This window comes from Wyeomyia smithii, chromosome 2, assembly GCF_029784165.1.
Source record: "Wyeomyia smithii strain HCP4-BCI-WySm-NY-G18 chromosome 2, ASM2978416v1, whole genome shotgun sequence".
Classification (NCBI taxonomy): Eukaryota; Metazoa; Arthropoda; class Insecta; order Diptera; family Culicidae; genus Wyeomyia; species Wyeomyia smithii.
In genome coordinates this window covers 200,636,452-200,659,009 of record NC_073695.1, presented here as the reverse complement: position 1 = coordinate 200,659,009, position 22,558 = coordinate 200,636,452, and the positions used below count along the sequence as shown (strand labels likewise).

Below are 22,558 nucleotides of genomic sequence, written 5' to 3'. Positions count from 1 at the left end.
AAAGGACATGCTCAAGGTGATCTAGATTAAATTTTTGGCTCGCCAGAAACTTCTGTAAATTGCAATGTGCTTGAAATTATGGCAACTCCGGTTCTACTTTTTTCCGTTTTTACAAAATCCCCAAGTATGAACACCGTTTTGTCAATTTTAAACCTCTTGTTGTAAATAACACAATAATTATTTTCCTCCGTTTTTATGAGCAATTAATATAGCCATAAGATAATCTATGTATTAATAAGTTAGCGATTAGTCCCAAAAACATTGTTAATGTCTCTTGGTTTGAACCGGTACCAAATATAAATAAGCTAACTGTGCTTCTCTAATCAGCCGGCTGAACATAAAATAAACCAAAAATAGCTAAATAGAGACGAGTAGAAGTTATATGTATGATCGCATCACTTATCAAAGTGAATCCTTATTCAACGAGCCCTCCCCTACTAACAAAAACCTCCTTCCTGTGACCTTTGTGGAGATGCAGGGGTTAACACGGTCTTTAAATAGCAAGGGTCACTTTAACATCCCTTCCCTCTTCCCACCTGATTGCCAGAACGTGGCCGGCGTCGTTATTGATCCTTCAAAGTATTGAGTCACTAAAACTTAAACAATGAGAATGGTCGGTCACTCCCAACCCCATTCAGTTGATTCACTGTGCAATTTTACTGATTCGGATCAATCACGGTGTGCAACCATTGATATGTGCAGTCAGTCAAGCTAAGCTAAGCTACGTATTAATAAGTTAGCGATTAGTGAAAGTTCCGCTTATTTGGGTTTAGCGTTTAGCGATTATCGAGCTAAATTTTCCAGTTAGCGGTTAGCGCCAAATTTTCAGTTAGCGGTACCCACCATTGCTTTTCTGGTTTATATATGGCGATATGAAACTTTTTGATTGAAAATCAATTTTGAACTTACTTTTGTCCATTTTTAAACAATTTCTACGGCGTTTTTGGTTACTCCTGTTTTTTAAAACCTGATTGTTTTTATTTTTAGCAATAGTTTTCTGGCATTTTAGACTGAACTGTATCCGCCCATAAAAGCGTATCCTTTATGTTGGTCTCGAGGTCTGATACTGATCTAATAAGCCAGTTGTCGTATCTTCGAGCCCCGGTTTTGGATATACTGTAAGTGTCAGCAGTATTGTAGCGCTAGCATTGCAAATCCTGTACATTAACCCTTCAACGGGGCGAGGCTAAAAAAATGTCATTAAATTTCATTGTTTATTTCTGATCACTGATCATAGCTCGTATTCTTGAAGCAGAAAAAAAACAAAAGTTGTTGGTGGCTATATAGTTGCCACTGCCATATAAAGGGTTAACAGTTCGCTGCAAAGTCTGTATCTAATAAACAGAACAACATGAGCCACCTCGGTTTTAATTTAGTTTAAGAATAGTAAGGCTGAACCAGTTTGTTTGTGCAGTTTTTTGGACGCTTCTGTTATGTTCAGCTAAACTTGAATTTTTGGTAGGGGCTGGCATATTCTTTCTTTAGTAATAAAAGCTGAAATCGCAAAGTACGGTGTCCCCTGTTATCTAGAATAGTGAAGGGGAAAATTACCGAACCGCTCTGGATAGGATAAGTATCATTTTATTTTCGAAGTGTTTAGTTTGTTTTTGACCAGGTACAAACAATCACCGACCGAGAAGTAAATTTAGAAATTGTCACGCAAAAATATCGGCCCTTCGTGATTTGGCCGATTAAAATTTCGGCGCCTTTTGTGATTCGACCCTTTGTAGGTAAATTTATAAATCAACTAAAACAGTAAATTTTTGGTTGTCTTTCGATTCTCAAATGAAGAATAAAAGCGCTTGAGTTGGTACACGGGCGAACTGTTCAAGCTGTTTCGAGATATTTTTTCCCCCTTTTAGGAGACTGCACGAATGCGACTATTATTTGATCTATTGTGGTATGCTCCAACTTACTCTTAAGTGCGTATGAGCAGATTCATCACTATTTGGCGAGTTGATGTCTTTGCTACATTGCACATTCATCCCAGTTGGGCAACGCACTTCGTATGAAGTTTCTTACCTCACCGGGACTTTCCCTCCAAATATCGGTAGGTTCTATGTGTCCCTTACCGAAGATACGCAATCAGTGTTGTATTAATATTCGGCATTCGCAAAGTAGATGTTCATTATCGAGTTTGCCTATCTTTTTGACCTGTAAATATCCTCAGGTCTTTCTTATTTAGCTTGAGAAACACGAGGCTTTTCTCGTGATTTGGCTGTATGAATCTTTCAGAGCTTCCAGAGCGTTCGGGGGGACTCCACAGAAAGGTTCTGGGCCAACAAAGTCAGTGGATGACCTTGTCTGGCTAGAAGTCAGCCTTCTCATTTCCCTCGATTCCACAGTGACCAGGAACCCAGTATAAGTTATCCTGGTTTTTCATAGCCAACTGTCGGTGCGTTAGGATGCTTTCCCACACTATTTTAGAGTGGCAACAAGGAGAATTCAGGGCTTTAAGTGCTGCATATCACAGAAAATACAAATATTTGCGTGTCGGTAATTTCTTTTCAGACACGTATTCGCGCACTCTATTATCGCTTATATTTCCGCCTGGAATACTGTTGGCCAATGTCCCATGGGAAATTTTTTTATTAATTCCTGGCCCTGTGAATCCTGCACCCGTGGAACCGTCTGCGCAGAAGTAAAGTGAGCCATCCCGAATTGTGGGTCCACCTTGTTGTCAACTTTCTCGTTCTATCTCTGATATTCTGTCGGAAATTTCGAAGTTTGTTTTCATTTCCACCCAATTCTCGTTAGTTTCTATTAGATTATTTATTTGGAAAGCTTTCAGTGTTCTCAGGTGTTCTGTTTGATCTCCTTCTTTTAGATTAGACTGTCGATTCAGCCTTAGAGCGCTTTTTTTCCGCTTCTAGTTGAACCACCTGATGAAGTGGAAGAAGAGGAAGTATTGCATCTTAGGCTTTTGATGGAGTGATCTTTGGAATTTTTCTAGTTTAGCTTCAGTGGATGTTTCAGTGGTTTTGGGCCACCAAACTAACGAGGCGTAGGTTATTCTTGGTATGATTATAGTTTTGTATATCCAATGTATCATGCTGGGTTTGAGACCCCCTTTTTTACTCGGGATTTAAAAACCGAAGGACAACGATAATTTTTTTGTAAATCACGTTTTACTCAGAAAACTCAGATGATATATAAAAACTAGTAGCTAAGGGGGAAGTTGAAGGGTTCAACCCGCCCCCAGTATCTTCGATCTTAATTCCTGTTTCGTTTAGATCTTGTTAAGCTGGAATTATATTCATTTTTACTTTCTGTTCAAAATGTTTTCAATCATTTTGCTTCGTTTTCATGCATTTTGAGTTAAATTTGGTGTATGTATTTACTAATTTTTTAAATCTTCTCAAAAAAAACTTTCTAGCTTCTACAGAAGGTTCCAGCCATATTGAGCTAACTTTTGAATCCTCTTTTTTTTTCACATATATCCGCTTTGTTTTTGGTCTTTTCGGGGGTCTTTGAGTGCTTGGAAACTTTTGTTTTTGCCAACTCTGTGGTTTAGAAATTTTTGGCAAAAACTAATATGATATCAACATTTCAGCTCTTCTTCAAAAAATTAACCTAGGAATCATTTCTAGCAAAATTTTGAAACAATTTCTGCCTCAAACATTCACATGTTTGGTGCGTTTTTAGGCTGCATTTTAATGAAAAATCTCTTTTAGTCTAGATGACTTTGGGCTGAAATACTTTCCTGACATTTTCTTTGTTCAATGCTTGCATAGACCACAGAAATAAACATTTTTCAACTTTTCTTCCAAGGGGTGGGGAAGGGGCGGGGTAAGGTGGTTTGGTCAATTTCCACGATTGTCCACCGGAGGGGTCGGGGGATCTAAAGTGACAATTTTTGGGTTCACAGGGAATGTGGACGGCTCCTCTCAATATCTAAAATTTTTATTCAAACCCAATCTCAATTCTAAACCTTAAAGTTCAATCCAAACCCCAGTCACAACCTCAAGTTCAATCTCCTAATCTTAATCCCAATTTCAATCCCAATCTCAATACAAAGCTCAATTTTGAAATCCCAATCCTCTCTCTATTCGGTGTCATTTTTTCGGTGCTTTGTTTTGGTGTAAATCGATTAATTGTTAATAATATATCTGAATGATCTTCAGTGTCTACTCAGGTCCATCGGTCCATTGACATCAAAGTTTTCCAATGTTTACAAAAGGAGTGCGCAAAAGTGTTTTTATACTGACGTTTTATTTTTGAATTTTTGACCTAAGTTAAGATAAAGTTATACGTTAATAACTTATGATTCGCTCCTGCGATTCATAAGAAAAACATTTGTAGAAAAACTGCATAATAACTCCATTTACTCAAAAACGTCCTAATTGATTTGGTCGACTCCAGTTGCCGTGATGAAAAGAAATCAGTGAAATCAAGAACGGTTCATTTATTCTATTCACTTAAACACTAAGGGTTAGGTAGTCGCGGTTCGTCTTTAATCTAAGCTTAATTGTCCTGCCGTGTCCATTTGTGATATTTGCTCTGTTTTTTTTTTCTTTTTCTCATCAATCGATTAGTTGCAGATCCGCATGGTTTACAGATTGCCTCGCTTTTCCTGATCGGCTTCGATAGCTTCAAACAGTGCTTTGAAGTTGCCCGCCCCAAAACCCTATAAAAGAACAGAGTTTCAGTATCCAATATCTGTTTCAAAAACTAATGGATTATCTTACGTTATGGTTGTGTCTTTGGATAACTTCCAGGAAGAGAGTCGGTCGGTCTTGCATGTTTTTGGTGAAGATCTGCAGCAAGTATCCGTTTTCATCGTAATCGATGAGAATATTCAACTTTTGCAGCACGTTCATATCCTCCGTTATCTTAACATTACTGGCCTTCAAACGCTGCCGCAGCTGGTCGTAATATGTGTCTGGAACGGATAGGAAATGCATACCTCTAGCACGAAGGTTCGTGATCGCTGCAATGATATCGTTGGTATTCAGTGCGATATGTTGAACGCCCGCTCCACCGTAGTAGTCAACGTATTCTCCGATTTGAGACTTTTTCTTGCCTTTGGCAGGTTCGTTGATGGGCATTTTGATTGTCTCCTCGTAGTTGGTCATTACGATCGACCGCAACGCGGAATATTCGGTGTGGATTTGACTGTCGTCCACCGACCAGAAACGATGGAACAATAAAACCTTCTCGTACCATGCCGCGGTTGACTCCATTTGAAGATCGGGTTGATTTCCAACAACGTGATCAACGAAATTCAGGTTGATTGGCGGTAATGTCTTCAACAAAGCATCGTCGTACAACGGTGCTTTGTACCCGGGCAGAAACACCCCTCGGTAGTTTTTCCGCTCCACAAAAGTGTGCTGAGTGTCGCCGTACGTTTTGACTGTGGCGAATCGTACCTTTCCGAATTCGTCACTTTCTTCCCAAGTATCTCGAACCATGACGGCTCCGCGTTCCTTTGCTCTCTTCACGATGATGTCGAGATCTTCGACCTGGAAAGCCACATCCTTCACTCCGTCGCCGTGTCGCACCAGATGAGCACCGAGCTCGGTGTTGTTTGGTTCGTAGGCCGACACGAACACGAAGGTGACTTTGTTTTGCCGTACGACGTGCTTGGCCAGCTGGCGACTTCCGGTTTCCAGCCCCTGGTAGGCTATCTCGGTGAATCCCATCCGGGTGGTGTAGTAGCTGGCTGCCTGTTTCGCGTTACCCACGTAGAAGGTGAGATGGTCGAAGCACAAGAACTTGCCGCCATTTGGTTTCGGGCCCTTGTCGGTGTAGGTGGTCTGTAAGGGTAGGGGATTTGGTTGTAAATTATGAAACAATATTCTTTTGTTTGAATGTTTTTGAGTTAGGTCATTTTTGTTCAATTAAAAAAAAATCATAGGTGATCTCAAACAGACGAGAATGGGTTATTGGTATAATGCTGTACTGTAATGAATGAGCAACAACAACTCTTGACACTTTTAAGACAAACGTTGAGTTGAAATAATTATGGAAGAAATTGGAACCATCCATTCAGAAGGTCGACTCATATTATTAATCTCGAGTGCGCGAACGTATTTTTATTGAATTTGACGTAAAAGGGTAGGGGCTAAAAAGTCGTCAATATGCTGCGCAGTACAACTTATTGATAAAGAGATTATAAGAATATTGTAATATTGTTTCCTGTTAGAGATATTGTGCCACTCTCAATATTTACCGGGCAAAAAAAGTATGATGAAGACGAACTAATTACTTCTCCAGTTGCCTACTTTGTACACAGGATAGCCGCATGTTATAAGGTTTTCAAAATTAGGTTGAAAGAAGTTGGAATATTTTTTATTACGCTTATTTTCGTCAGTGTAAAGGGAAAAAAGTTTTCAGAACCTGAATAAATATATGAAAGTATGCAAAGCATTTGACGTAGAAATGTTCTTAGCATATGAGAGCTTTACGCAAGAATAGAGAGCAACATTAAATCTGATCCGAAAGCATTTTTTAGCTTCGTGAGTGACAAAATGAATTCTGAAAAGAAGAAATCACACCAGTGAGCGTGTTACTATCTATGAAATAATTCTAGAAACTATCGGCTACAACCACATCTGCACTAGATGACGTTGGTTGGCTATGGGTATTGAAGTGGTTCATCGTTATATCGAGAAGTGTGAACTTGGCAGCACAGAGCCAGAACAGTAATGCATTTCGAATTTGTTTTAAATTGTGCTCTTAAAAATTTCGTATATTCGGGTTTCTATTTGAGCTGGCATTGAGAGGTAAGCTCTCTCTCCTTCCGAGAAGGAAATGCAGTGTAAACAAGTGGAACAGTCTACCTCCACACAACTATAAAAAAAAACAGAAGGAAATAGGTTGCCAAAATCAAGGCTCGGATGCACCTGAGAAGAAAACTCCAGACGTGTTCTCAAGCAGCCTGGATCAAAGGATTCCAACGAAACGCTGCTGCAAAGCTACCCGCTCTATGTTCTTCCCGTTTATGTGCAAGCCGATCCAGCTTCAAATTCGGGAGGAGATGCCCGTTGCACATTGGGAAAAAATGAACCCAAATTCCCACTAATTCGAAGCCGCTGGGCTTGCAACCTGAAATATAGCATTTCTTACATAAAATAGGTCAATAAATCGATTGGTGATAGTTTCATCTTGTGCAGGGCACGGTAAAAGGTCTATATTTCCAAAAATACGAAAAAAAAAGGGTAAAAAGGGGCAAAATAGACCATTTTTCGTGCCCTGCACGAAATGAAACCATCACCAATCGATTTATTGACCAGTTTTACATAAAAAATGCTATGTAATATAATAAATAATCGCCTAGAGGGTTCCACTACTCTGGCATCACTTCGTCGAATTCGTGTCCTCTCCAGCCTCGTCGTCGAGTGGGAATCTTACCACCCACGTCATCGAGATGTCACCCAGTACATAAAGTGTCTTGCTTTTCGATATGGTACCAGAAATTGCCCGTTGCGACAAATATGCTGGCAATCGCGTCACCACCGAGTGCGCGTCGGACAGGAAAGTGATATGTGCAAGCTGTGGGCAGCTACATCAAGGTAGCGATCTGAGTTGCTCAAAGCGAGCGGAGTTCATCAAAATTCGGAAGGATACCGGCAAAAGGAGTAAACTGCTAGGAACAAGGCTCCTGCTTATAATGAGGAAAATTATCCAAAGCTGCACCATGTGGTTCCGAACCTCACACTGCTCCCGCTGAACAACAAACTATTGTCTGGTATATCGTTGGTTCATGACCGATTGAGAGCTGTCAGTAAGTCAGTTCCGCCGCTCTTGTTGTCACAACCTCCTCCTGGATTGACCGGAGCCTGGACAATTCCACCAAACTACCGTGCAGCTTAATCTAACTTCCTACGCCTAGTGGATTGTCGGTGCAAACAGGTCCAGATCCACGCTGCCACCTCGGTGGTGTCTGAATTCTTCGGCAAAAATGCTCCATTACCCGCTCAAAAGCTTTTTAAATTGGAACGCTCGATCTATCAAGAGCAAAATCTCCGAGCTTGGTGAGTTCTTCAAAACTAACGACATCGATTTCGGTTACCTTACCGAAACCCATCTGAAGCCTGATGTTTCGAGCTACTTCCAAAACCACCGGCTACTTCGTCTACATTGCACTAATTGCACTGATTGCAGATGCAGATTGCAGATTACACTGCACGATTACTGTGAGGAATGGCATCAAGTTCAAGCTGCTTTCATCCAGCTCAGCCTCATTGAAGTAATCGGCATCTAGATCACCACCAACAGTGGCCCTCTCACCTGCATCACGGTATACTGTCCGAGGCAAACCCGCGTTCGGAATGGCTCTGACGTAACTCTCAAGAACGATATCATAGAGCTGGCGAGGAGATACGGCAAGATCCTCATCGCCGGTGACATCAATGCCAAACACGAAGTGTGAGGTAACACGTGCCGCAACCAGAACGGAATTGTCTTAAGTGACGACTTTCAATATGGTCATCACAACATCTTGTAGCCCGAAGCCCCAAGGCCTACAACAACATCGGCCATTTAACCGTACTCGAGGAACTTATATCCCACCATTACCCGGTGCTGTTAAGTATCGGTTCTGTGGTTGACGTTCACCAACCGAGACTACCATCATGTCGACTGGCTGGCATTCGGACAGAGTGTCGATCAGCATGTCAACTTTAATCGGCAAATCGAGACTACCAACCACATTGATTAGGCGTAATCGTAACTTCTCCAAATTAGCTAGTGGTCTAGACAGTTACTCAAAGCCCTTCTGGAAACTAGCCAAAGTGCTTAAAAACAAACCAAAACCAGTCTCTCCCCTTTTCTCTGATGGTAGACAATTACTGACACTGGCTGAAAAGTCAAATCCTGGAAACCATTTCCTAAGTTCTCATCAATTAAGTAATAGGGTTATAAGTCCGCTCGAAGACATCGTGTGTGTATGGTACACAGTCTAACAGTCCAGGGGCTGAGAGTGACGGTGGGTGAGGTCAAAAACGCAATCAAACTAACCAAAACCATGAAGGCACCTGACTTCGATGCTCAACATCGAGCTTAAGTTAGTAAGTTATCACCCAATTAGCCTCCTCTCTGCACTTTCCAAGCGCTTATTCCGCTGACTTCTACAACATATTCCTTAAGGAACAGTTTGGCTCCCCAAGGGCTACTATCCACCAACCTCTGCGTGTTGCAGACATCGTTCCCAGTCCGCACAAATGACATGTAGGTGACCTTTATGAGACGATTCATATTCGTATGAAGAATATGTTCTGTAAATGGTCAGGAATGCTGAAAAAGCGTCGAAAAGGGGGCTTAGAGCCTTATATAAACTTTTAGTAACTGTCACAAAGTGGTTTGTTAGAAAATTTCTACATTTACATATTTTTAACTTGGTGATATTTATAGGAAAAACCAGAAACATTTCTATTTTTTTTTAAATTGTCGCCGCGAGACATATTTTTATCAACACTTTCATGAATATTTTTCGTGACAAAGTTCTAAAATAAAACATAGTATTCGTGACCAACTCACTAACATTGCTATTTTAGTGTTTTTTTATTTCGCCGATGAAATTTAGAAATGATTGAGTGTGTGTATATAAGTAATAACATAGAACAAGCGGAAATGCAATCCCATTTTCATGGAGAAAGTATATCGCCTACCCCTTAAAATTTTCACGCGCCTCCAAAAAAAAAATAGGTTTTCGATATAATTCGTAAAATTTTTAATAATTTAATAAACACGAAAAAATAATTTTGTTGATTTTTCAAGGCAAATGTCTGTTTATAAATGACTCCTGTTGTAATCCTGCTACAAAATACATGAGAATTTTCAAGGAAAACGTCTAAATCATATTATGGTTTAATTTTATAATGGACTACTTTCGCCGCTTTTAGCAAGTATTTCCCCCATTTTAGTGAGCCAACAAACTTCAGGTGTTCGTCACCAATTATTCTTGGTGACTTTTCTAAACAAGATGCATTCCTCCAATTATAGATCATTTCTTGATTCTTCAATAAAGATCAACTGATACGGGGACACATTTGAGACAATACCAACCGAACGTTAGTTTCAGGGAATATGTCACCTTATTAAATTTAACTATTTTTTGTTACTTGTTTAAAAAAGGATAGGGTTACTAAAATCCCGCGGAACTTTCAGAAAAATCACATATTCTTCAATGACAACATTTGGCATATGTTTCCTTAGAAAGTCACAGTGACTAAATAGTAACATTTGTTGGTTAAAGCCAGATGTTCACTTTTTTTTTATTTTTGTTTAAATCAAAAGAGATGATTACCAAAATCACTGTGACAATCTTAATAACTTATAAGTTTTTTCAAAAGGTTACTAACTCTATTAAACAAAACTTTTGTCAATTATTTTCTTACAAAAGTCACAGTGACTAACTTTCTTAATTTACTTAATTTCTTGGTGACTATTCTAAGACAAAAAGCCATTTGTACTTCAAATTATCACCGTGACTACATAATGGAAAAAATACTTTCGTTCCACAAGTGAAATGATTTCGTCTGTGACTTTTCAGAGAAAAATAAATAAATTGTAGATCAATGATCACGGAAACAAAATAAAAGAAATATTTGTTTTTTTTTTTTATCATAGCTAGTGCCTTTTGTAAGAAAATAAATACAAGTTTTTCTATAAAAAGTAATGGTTACTCGAATACAAGAACTATTTCTGAGATAATAGTAAGAAAAAAGTCCTATTTTTTTTGTGACTCTCGTGCGGATTGGGTTAGGCGGAATAACATCTGCCATGACATTACTGGACGTCAAAATGGCGTTCGAAAGCATCTGGTATGATGGCCTGGTCTGTAAGCTGCAGAGATTCAGTTTTCCGATCTTCCTGGTGAAGTTTGTCCAAGGCTATCTATAGGCCAGAACATTTCAGGTCAGTCTGAACAACATCAGCTCTGACCCCCAGGGTTGGTCCCGTTATCTTCAATATCTTCACATCAGACATCCCTGATTTACCTGGTGGAGCTAAACTATGATCCTTATTACAGAAGACGAGGCGAGCAAATCGCCTCGCCCGCAGTCACTGATGAGGCGAGCAAAGTGTTGTGTTAGGGAACGCGAGTGAAACTTGGTTGGTGACAGCTGGGCGACAGACGAACTACCCGTCCAATATTCAGTCGACTCGCCATCAGTAATACCAAAATTAGTCAGACGAGTGCTCGTCTCATCTTCTGTAATAGGGGCTAATCTCTGTTTGCCGATAATACCGCACTCATATCCAAAAGATGTATGCTAATGAATGACCAATATGATAGATGAATTTGCAAAAAAGTTCTTGTTTTGGCAAGAAATTTGCAGCAAGAAAATCATGTTTCCCGACACAAACAAGACAATAAACTCGAAAATGTATGGGAAGGTATACCTACTTTTGTTGAGACTCATTAAGATCCAGTGAAGTTTTGACCAGATTTAGCTACACAGTAAAAAATTCTGAATAATACACGTCACGTAAAATATTTTCCCATTTAAATTTTAGCTGTTTTTGACGTAAACCCTGATTTTGTTTGAAAATTATGTGCAATTCCATTAAAATTTCTGTTGATTCTGACGTAAACCACGATTTAATTTGAAAATTATGTAAAAAACATTTAAAGTAGCGTGGAATATTATGGAATTTTCTATCATAAGCGATGGAGGCAATTCTTTACATGCGATTCGACATAAAGTTTTCTTACTGTGTAGTTATCACTACTGTCGAGAGGTGCTTTAATGGTGCCCGTGACAATGTGTTCGATAACATTAAAAAAAGTTTGTGAATGGCATTATTCATTAACTGAGCTGTGTTTCTAGCAAAGTTAGCTTCGTTGACAAATAATGTAAAACCTTCAGCTACTTGATAATTGATTGTATTTCAGTGGAGATTGTATTTTAGGCTTACAAAGAAGCTAATACTATTTTCACCAAGCAATACGAACAATTCAACTCTATTCCTGATAACATGGGATCGCTTACTTTGGTATACTATCAAAAAGGGCGGGGGTGTAGAACCACAATTAATTCTTCTTGCTTTGTGACAGAACTACAATATAACACATATCCTTGGTTGATAACAGTACTCACTCGAAACAGCGTTACTGTTTTTCGATAATTCCGATCGAGGCATCGGAATAACTTTGCACATAGACAATTCAAAATAATGCAAGCACCGATTTAATCTCAACAAACTTATAATGAATTCTTCTTCAGTAAATTGATTCATTGTGGGTTATCACCTCTTTTAACTTCCCCGCGTTCTAAACTGCTAGTATTCCACTCACCATTTTGAACAAATTTTTCAAACAAACTCTACCACTTCACTTTTCAAATAAAAGATTCAGCACCTTTTGCACCTCACAACACCCCGTCGAATTATTTGTCGTAAACTTTCAAACTTACTGATAAAAACACAAATATAAAACTTCTACCCGTTCCGAAGCGTGGTGCGATCGATTTCAAACTTGCACCGACAGTCGGCACGGGGCTAGCTTTTATAGCATTCCAGTGATCGTTCGCACCCGCACAAACAGGTTGTGTTTCTAACTGAAAACCGGCAAGTTAGCTTTAGAGCTGCTGGCCTGATCCCCCAGTGTCACCCAACGAGAAATGGTTGCTTTCCATTCCGATGCCGTTTATTTTCAGTTGCTTTGCATACCTGTGACGGCACTCCGGTGGGTTATTTATCGATTAGAACTAGAAGTAAACAGTAAATTTGTTATTGCAAGAATATACAACGTGCCAACGGATGTGTAAACAACGGAAATTCGAAGGTGTGTAGCGGGGTATGGATCGCTGGTTGTTTCAAGTTTACGAATATCCTTATGCCGGGGTTATATGAAGGTAAATTGAAATGTGCTTCGTCACGGTTGTCATTCATTATTTCCCTCGATGCATTCATCAAACAGTTGTGATCTCCAAAATATTTTACATCTGCCTAACCTTTTCTTGGTAGAAAGTTGCAATGAATCGAGTCATATTTGGTAATTGAGAATCCAATTAAGACTTGAATAATTGATATTAGGTATAATTTATTTTTGTATTCCATTATTCTTCCACTGATCTTTGTAATTTGAATATGTATTGTGACATAGATTGTGACAATTGTAGGTTGACTTTTTTCTCAAAATCATAAAATTGCACTACCAAAAGCAGGTTACGATGTCTTCTTCAAAGATGCTGTTGACAACATAGGATTTAAAATGTATCTAAAATAGAACTACTAGTTATGCATTTCCGGTTTTGGTTCTAAGGGTTCTCGAATCGTTTCACTCCATTCCGCTTGGTGATAATAACACCCGAAAACTGGTTTATGGATGGGCCTTGTTTTTGTCGCTGCTGTTGCTTAGCGGCGAGCATCCATGACGTGTCCAGTGCACGCCTTGGTATCATACGATCCAAGAGAATTTTAAGTTCCGTATGTTGACTTTGAATATTTAACTGCCGTTATATGGGTGTATATATTTGTTTTCTATTTTGAAGGCGTGTATCTTCTTTTTAATGTTCAATAATTATGACAGGGTTCGTGATTTTTGTTTTTTCAGTTGTTTTCTTAACTTCATTGCTAGAGAAAAATTACAATTACAGTGGCTATTTACTGAATCGATGCTTTAAGCATCTGGGTACAAGTATTCAAATTACAACCAGAAGGTGATAAAAGCTGTTTGACTTGCAAATCATCGCGATTTGAATATAGGCGAGCCCCCAACAGTCTCCTTGCTAGATAAATGTATTTTATTAGTAGGTCGTAGTCAATAAGCTAACTACACTATTATTGATAGTAAAACTGCTATTTTAAGCTCATATCTGGTTCATCGTTCATTTCAAAAATTTGAGCTGTCATAAATGGTATTGAACTCAGAAATAAAATAAGTCAGTAAATTGTTTCTATTTTCGTGAGAAGATTTTTACAGGCCCATGAAGAAATCAGCACGTTTTCTAATGCATTCGAACATTAATTACGACATAATAAAAAATGCTTTTAATTTTTCAAACCGGATCGTCCTATTTTCATCATCGTAAAATAAACACTTTCTTACAGACTGAGCAACGATCGCAGAGTTTGTTTCTCGCCTGTGAATTCATTAAATCAAAGTGACAATAATATTTTTACGTAGTACGATATCTAACCGCAAAATACTGCGTTTTATTTCAAGGTTGTTAAGCCCTTCAGACCAGAGGCACAAGCGAAGTTAACAACTAAAATAATTCATGTTTGATTTTACTTCTTCACAACTGTTGACCGATCCGTCAACACTGTACTATTATAAGTGTGCTACAATTAGCACCTATGAGAGTAATCGCTCGACAGTTACTCTTTTAAGTAGTTCGTTGTGGCAGATTGGAATAGATGTCTGCTTGTGTCTTGTCTTAGGGGTGGACCCAATGAGAATAGAAGAGAGGTGAGGAGGAGAATGTATTTTTGTAGTATTAGTAAATGCTTCGAATGTAAACAATCATGTTGATAATGATATTGTTACCGGTGACGTCACTATTTGAAAAGATTAGGAAACGGGTGCAGTGTTAAGTTCGCAATATTCCTGGAGTTATTACCGAATTTTTTTTGCAAAGCAGGCATTGTTTGTAACAATTTTCATTATTCAACATTAGTGCTTTTCATTCTAGCTTACCGGGTTTCTCTTATAGATACTTTTTAAAGTGTGTATACTCTCTCTAGCTGGCACCATACGTACGACGTTATTGGAACCAAAAACGGAAAAAATATTGAGTACATCAACATCTGTCGGCGAACACAATGGAAGATATGAAAACCGTCGTTATCAGTAAAGGAAACAGTCAACAAAATGACAATATCCAGGAAAAACAAGGAATTAATGATGATCAGCAACGGAAAGATCGCTGACATGCTCGTTTCTACCGCAAGGAAGGGTAAACCAGAATTCCGACAGGGAAAACCTTTTCGTAGGCGAGACGATGTGCTTCTCTATATAGTAAACAATGATGGTGAAATAAAAAAAATATTTCTATATAGCAATAAACAATGAAGGTGAAATAAAAAAAAATTCTATGCAGTTTCATACAACTTTTTTTTTTTTTTTTAAGGGGGGATTTGTTAGTAGCTTAAGTATTTATGATAAATATTAGTAAATAATGAGTATGTGTGTCCAATCACAAATGGTGACTTCTCAACACTGTTAGAAATTTGTAATTTTAATTGTTAGGATTTGTTTGCTTTCGCAATTAGGACTTATCATTCGTAGGGATTTAAACCTACTTGTCAGAAAAGGGGAAGTAAACTTACAACTAACTTAATTGCTAACTTATTGGCTATAAAGAGAGCTTATCGTAGCAATTGAGGATTGCAACGATTTTTGTCGAAAATTGTTAATAATTTTATTTGACATAGCTTCTAATGGTTCAACACCAGTAAGTCTATGTAATTCGAGTGTACCAAACCAAGGAGGACGCTTCAAAATCATTTTCAGAATTTTATTCTGAATCCTTTGGAGCGTTTTCTTCCTTGTTGAACAGCAACTTGACCAGATCGGTACAGCATAAAGCATTGCTGGTCTAAAAATTTGTTTGTAAATCAAAAGTTTGTTCTTTAAACAAAGTTTAGAATTCCTGTTAATGAGAGGATATAAACATCTCGTATATTTGATGCACTTGGCTTGTATACTCTCAATGTGCTCTTTGAAAATAAGTTTTTATCATAAATTAGTCCCAAGTACTTAACCTTGTCGGACCAACTTAAAATAACCCCATTCATCTTGACAACGTGATTATTGTTTGGCTTGAGGAAAGAAGCCCTAGGCTTATGCGGAAAAATTTTCATTTGAGTTTTAGAAGCATTGGGAGAGATTTTCCACTTTTGCAAGTAGGAAGAAAAAATATCTAAACTTTTCTGCAATCGACTGCATATGACACGAAGACTTTTTCCTTTTACGGAAATGCTTGTGTCATCGCAGAACAATGACTTTGTGCATCCTGGAGGCAAATCAGGAAGATCTGAAGTGAATATGTTGTACAGGACTGGACCCAAGACTGAACCTTGAGGCACACCTGCTCTGACAGGAAATCTATCAGATTTTGAATTCTGATAGACAACCTGCAGAGTTCGATCAGTAAGATAATTTTTTAAAATTTTGATTAGGAAAATTGGAAAATTAAAAGTTTGCAATTTCGCAATCAAACCTTTATGCCAAACACTGTCGAATGCTTTTTCTATGTCTAAAAGAGCAGCTCCAGTGGAATAACCTTCAGATTTGTTAGCTCGTATCATATTAGTAACTCTGAGCAATTGATGAGTTGTGGAATGCCCATGGCGAAATCCAAACTGTTCATTTGCAAAAATTGAATTTTCGTTGATGTGTGACATCATTCTGTTAAGAATAACTCTCTCAAACAGTTTACTTATTGAAGAAAGCAAACTGATTGGTCGATAACTTGAAACTTCAGCTGGGTTCTTATCCGGTTTTAAAATGGGAGTAATTTTTGCATTTTTCCATAATTTGGGAAAATATGCAATTTTGAAGCAGCAATTGAAAATTTTCACTAAAAAATCCATTGTGCTCTCAGGGAGATGTTTGATTAGTATATTAAAGATTCCATCGTCACCAGGTGCCTTCATATTTTTGAAATTTTTAATAATTGATTTAATCTCATTCAAGTTAGTTTCAATTATTTCTGCAGGTAAAAAATTCTGGGAAGAAATTAAATCAAATTGACGTGTGACTTCATTTTCAATTGGACTCACAAAATTCAAATTTGAGTCATGAACACTCTCAAACTGCTGAGCAAGTCTTTGAGCCTTTTGTTCATTGGATACAAGAAAACGTTCACCATCTTTTAAAACTGGAATAGGCTTTGAAGGTTTCTTAAGAATCTTCGACAGCTTCCAAAATGGTTTTGAATATGGTTTCAATTTTTCAACTTAAGTCTCAAAATTTTGATTTCTCAGAAGAGTAAATCTATGTTTAATCTCTTTTTGTAAATCTTTATAAATAGTTTTAAAAACAGGGTCACGAGAACGTTGATATTGACGTCTGCGGACATTTTTCAAACGAATTAGAAGTTGAAGATTTTCGTCAATTATTGGTGAATCAAATTTCACTTGAGCCTTTGGAACAGAATAATTCCTGGCATCAACAATTGCACATTTTAATGCTTCCAAAGCGGAATCAATATTCACTTCGTTTTGCAAATCAAGCTCATTATTGAAATTTCTCTCAATATAATTTTTGTATCTTTCCCAATTAGCTTTGTTATAATTAAAAACAGAGCTCATAGGGTTTAAAACTGATTCATGTGATAAAGAAAAAGTTATTGGAAGATGGTCAGAATCAAAGTCAGCATGTGTGATCAAATCACTACATACATGACTTTGATCTGTCAGCACCAAATCAATTGTTGAAGGGTTTCTTACAGAAGAAAAGCATGTAGGACTATTCGGAGACAAAATAGAATAGTATCCTGAAGAACAATCATTGAATAAAATTTTGCCATTGGAATTACTTTGAGAATTATTCCATGAACGATGTTTAGCGTTAAAATCGCCGATTATGAAAAATTTCGAACGATTTCTGGTGAGTTTTTGTAAATCACCTTTAAAATAATTTTTGAGCTCGCGTGTGCATTGAAATGGTAAATATGCTGCGGCAATAAATAAAATCCCAAGTTCAGTTTGAACTTCAATTCCCAAAGTTTCAATAACTTTCGTCTCAAGATGGGGAAGAGCACGATGTTTGATTCGGCGATGAATAACAATTGCAACTCCACCGCCGGAACCCTGAATCCTATCATATCTATGAACCACGTAATTGGGATCATATTTTAATTTTATGTTAGGTTTCAAAAATGTTTCAGTAATAATTGCAATATGCACATTATTTACTGTTAAAAAATTAAAAAGCTCATTCTCATTGGCCTTCAATGGGCGAGCATTCCAATTTAATATTTTAATTGTTTTATTTAAAATCATTGCTAAATTTTAAATTAGAAACAATTTTAATAGTAAAATTTGTGCCTATTTGAATGGCTTCAAACATTGATTTTGCCTGCAACATGGCGTTCATAAGATCGAACATTGCCTGTTGCAAAAAAGAAAGTTTACCTGCCGTAATAGGCCCCAGGCAGTTGACATTAGAAAAAATATTTTCGGCAGCAATATTAGCTGGAGTAATAGGTGTGCAATTATTTTCTAGCGTGTTTTGCTTACCCATATTAACGGTCATTTTCGAATTACCAACACTAGGCGGTATAATGTTCGAACTACCTGTAACCTGTGCATAAGTTAAACGGGTATGCAAAGGAGTAGGTAAACTATGCGTCACTGGTACGCTTGGAGAATTTTGTTTTGAAGTTGGCTTTAATTGAGAAATTGAATTTTGTTTACCTTGCCTTGCCTTAACAATTGCTAAACGGACTGGGCATTGATAAAAATTTGACATATGGTTGCCGTTACAATTCGCACAGCGAAAATTTTTACTCTCTTTCACAGGACATGTGTCCTTTTTGTGAGAAGAGTCTCCACAATTAAGACATTTTTGGTCCATGTTACAGAATTTGGAACCATGGCCATAACGTTGGCAAGTACGGCATTGGGTGATATGCTTTTCACCTCCGCCATACTTCCTATAAGTTTCCCACTTTACACGCACATTATACAAAGCATGTGCTTTTTCAAAAAATTTTAAGTTGTTAACCTCATTGCGGTTAAAATGAATTAAATAATTAACAAGGGAAATTCCAGTTCTCTGACTGTTTTCGCCTCGTGATTTTTGTTTCATGAAAATTACTTGGGTAGGGGCTATGCCAAGTAATTCTGTTAAAGTAAGTTTGATCTCATCAACGGTTTGATCGTTGGTGAGACCTTTCAAGACAACCTTGAACGGCTTGGCGTTCTTGGTGTCATATGTAAAAAATTTGTACATCTTGTCAGTTAAATACTGAACAAGACGATCACGACCCTTTACTGAGTCGGCTAATAAGCGGCATTCACCTCTACGGCCAATTTGATAGGTAACTTTAACGTCAGAAACAAACGTTGAAAGTTCCTTTTTGAATATATTGAATTCAGAAGAAATAGTTACCACAATAGGTGGAACTTTCTCCTTTTTTAAAGATTTTATATTTTGTATAGTTTCATTATTGGTAACTTCCATTTCACCAGCTTCTTGCTCAGGCAAAATATCAAAAGGATTGTCACTACAGACACTCGATGTGTCAGAAAGAGATGCCTCTCTTTACCTCCCCGCAGCGATGCGAGGTTTCTTTTTCCGTCCAGCCATTTCAGGTGATACGAAAAAAGTTAAAACAAATGTTAAATTCAAAAGTAGGTAGTCTTGAGAAAGACTGATGGGAAATAACTTTCAGGTAGTCTTTAAAAGACACACTGACAAAACACAAACTTTGAAGCTATAGGCAGTCAAAGACCAGTCCACAAGCAACCGAAAAAACGTCTGATCTGTAGGACAGTTCAAGACGCACTGAGTTTCATACAACTGTTTTATTGTTCATATAGGCAACTATTCCAATTAAATGATAAAATGTTTAATTTTTCGGGAATTCTTCCTGATAATTGCACTCCTCTCGTCGATCTTATCATTAGGCGTCTGACTAAAGCTTGTTATAGTTTCACTTTTTCGTTGCTTTCGAATTCGCATCCTCGCTTTCTCCATTTTTTTTCTCTTGCAATTGCTTCTTCAAATGCTTTACGCGAATATTTAATCTCGTCTTAGTAAAGGATGTTAAAACTCTTTCTGGAAGCTGCGGAAATTTTTGTTTTAGTTTATGGATAGTCCTTTTTTTACATTTTGTTTGTTTTTAAATCCAATTTGTTTAGTGTCAGGGCCGATATTATGAATCCAGTTAAAATAAGAATCAAGCTGGTCTCCTATGTTAAACCATTCCTCACTTGGTTGGACTAAACCGCCGTGTGATAGATCTTGCACATAATTCTCTTTATTAACATCTGGTTCACAGTCTTGTTCTAATTGATAGGTATAATTTCCCAAATTCGGAAATTCATTCATCTGGTTTTTGGCGATGTAACCCATAGCGTACTCGAAACCATCTGCCTCTTCAAGACTCCTTTTCTTAGGTTCATATATCCACGGCGATTCTGCGTCATCGCTGAATACTACATCCTCCTTTTTTCTATTCTTTAGGTAAAGGTTGGCTTTGCGGAAAACGTTAGATATAGGATTGGCTTCCTTCACCAAAACAGACCGCGTATTTTGGTTAACTTTCAACTGCTTTGACAGTCCTTCGCCAAGTATCATCAATCTGAGACGTTCGAGAGCTTGAGTATGGTCATGAATGGTCATGAGTACCACCGTTTAGTCGAATCACCGCAAACTCATTCTCTGCGCAATCCTGGTTAACCTTATACATCATCAGAAATCCTTGCTCCAAACCGGGGAGTTTTCTAATCTCTGTCAACAGGTTTTTTGAGGACTGGATGGAAATGAGTATCGCTTGTTGGAACAACTGGAAACATGCAAATTAATGTAAAAAAAGAATCGTAGCTAATAATAAAATGTAATCACCTTGTGTCCGGTTTGAGCTGGCAGACAATGTGCTGTAAGCACTCGAATCTCTGTGATCATAGTTTCCATTTGGTCAAGAATCTGATTTTGTTTTTCGAGTTCCACACTATAACATTTTTTCGAGAGAATATTCTGGTTTAGTGAATATGAATTCATCGTGTCAAACCAATCGTTCACAACTTGAATGATTTTAGCCAGCAAGCAGGCTTCTTCATATTGTCCGTAGTGTCTTCTCAAATTCACAGCCGTGGTGTTACTGATCAACTCAGCAGCTAATCTCACGTTTTGACGCTCAGGTCCACGACATGTCAAATGCTTGGAAGTCAGCTTGAACAACGAATTTAATTCGACAGAAGCGTCTTGACCACTATCGGTCAGATTTTTTTTCTCTGTTGTCGCTTTATTCACTAAGAGCTCCAAAAAATTTTTTGTGACTAATCTACCTGCAAAAAAGGGAAACAAGAAAATCAGTTCAACTGTCGGTTCAGAAATAGTAGGACATTTAAAATTGCGATAAATTTATTTCGATTGATTTTACAATTCACGTGGAAGAAAAATCAGATTCAAACATTAAAAAAACTATTTTTTCAATAATTACAAACTAACCTTTGTATAAGAATCCGGTATCCAAAAGCCAGTTTCGGAAAAGCTTCAAGAGGTGTGGGGCATCTGGCAAGAAGAAGATGTCTTTTCCAGTACATGGATGCTTCATTGAAGTTTGTTTAGTCTCGTAATTGACTCCGTGATCTCGCCATACACCACGATTGCCTGATCCACAATCATGTACATTGGCCATCACAGAGAATCCTATGTCATAGAGGCGTGTGATCAGATCGTCCAAAAGTTGCTTGGTCATTTTGGTGTCGAAATCAACGAAAATGGGCTGTTTCCACTGAGAAAAAAGCCCTCTAACAATAACGACTTGCATTTCAGAATGCGGGCCAAGAATTGCATCGTTCTTTTTGTCGTACTCGATGGAGGATTGAACAGACATTTCATCATACACAAGAGCACATATTTTTTCACGATCTGTCATGTGTGTACCAGCAACCTTCAGTAATGTGAATACATCGTCGATCACACCATTCCGCATATTGACATGTGAAGCCCATTCACGCAAACTCCGTAATGATGGCAACGGATAGTTGTATTCACTTCGCAGTAGTTCGTAGGCAGGTTTGCTATGATATCTGTAAAATTTAAATTTCTATTAATGCAGATAATATTCGCCAAGACTTTCATCTAGATAATGTTCCAGCATCAAATGATAGTAGCTATACAAATTTTGTTGTACTAAAATATGAACCAGAGTATTGCGAAGAAAATAAAAGAAAAACAGCTCTTTTTTGGCTTGCTGATTATGCTATGAAACCGACTTGTCATGAACGGCAGTACGGCTCGCAATAAGCTTAGTAAAAAATATACCCAAACAAAAAAATGGTCCATATTGATCCCAAAAACCCTCATAGCAATGATTCTATTTTTTTGTGTGACTAATAATCGGGGAGACATACCTCAATGAGAAAGATTTTGCAATCTCTTCGGCCGTCCATATCACTTTTTCTTTCTTTTTGAGTAGCAAATCTATTTGGTTTCTTGAAAAAACCCCTCTAAGAACTTCTTCAACACGGTCCATAATATTTTTCTCTCTTATTTCGTTCAACTGTCCGCATGCCTTTCGAAGATCATCGATAATTTTACATTTGTCAGTTAGTTCTTTGTCCTTCTGCTTTAGTTGTTTGTTTTTTTCTTTTATCGTTTTGAGTAAAGCCACAAAATGTTGATTGTTTTCCATTACCTTTTTGAATAAAATTAGTTTGGTTATTTTACGAGATGATAACTTCATTTTTAAATTAAATTGGGAAATATGACAAGTTAGAAAAAAAATTGAAGTCTATTCCAACATGGACAGCTGTAGAGTAATCCTCTAATCTAAAATGACTGAATAATTTGCTCAAGTGTTTTCTCGTAGTCAAACTTGAGGCCTTTGCCATGCTAAACGCCAACGCGAGCGATCGGGTCTCTTCACCGGTAAATGCACTAGACGGACTAAAAAGTAAACACAAATAGTGACGTAGGCATTTGGTG

General features: G+C 37.7%; 2 protein-coding genes across 5 annotated transcripts in view; one reads left to right on the top strand and one right to left on the bottom strand.

Annotated features, from left to right (window-relative positions):
- LOC129723561 (uncharacterized) overlaps positions 1-22,558 on the top strand; it is a 104,925-nt gene that overhangs the window by 10,993 nt on the left and 71,374 nt on the right. The window contains exon 4 of one of the 4 annotated variants that reach the window (XM_055677865.1): positions 14,638-15,003. The exons of 2 other annotated variants lie outside the window; for them this stretch is intronic. The gene's annotated coding sequence lies outside the window, so the exon portion shown is untranslated. Of the gene's footprint in view, positions 1-14,585; positions 15,004-22,558 lie in introns of those variants that run through there. One more of the 4 variants, XM_055677866.1, reaches the window with a different exon arrangement.
- Positions 4,386-12,439, bottom strand: LOC129723563 (4-hydroxyphenylpyruvate dioxygenase). The gene is made up of 3 exons (XM_055677870.1): positions 12,245-12,439; positions 4,689-5,756; positions 4,386-4,627 (listed from the first exon to the last, which is right to left on the bottom strand). The coding sequence occupies exons 1-3, from the start codon at positions 12,245-12,247 to the stop codon at positions 4,553-4,555; spliced, it is 1,146 nt and encodes a 381-aa protein (XP_055533845.1). The 5' UTR covers positions 12,248-12,439; the 3' UTR covers positions 4,386-4,552.

Coding starts and splice junctions, on each gene's coding strand:
- LOC129723563 (XM_055677870.1), bottom strand. Junction 4,628..4,688: donor TCCAAAGACACAACCATAAC/GTAAGATAATCC, acceptor GTTCTTTTATAG/GGTTTTGGGGCGGGCAACTT.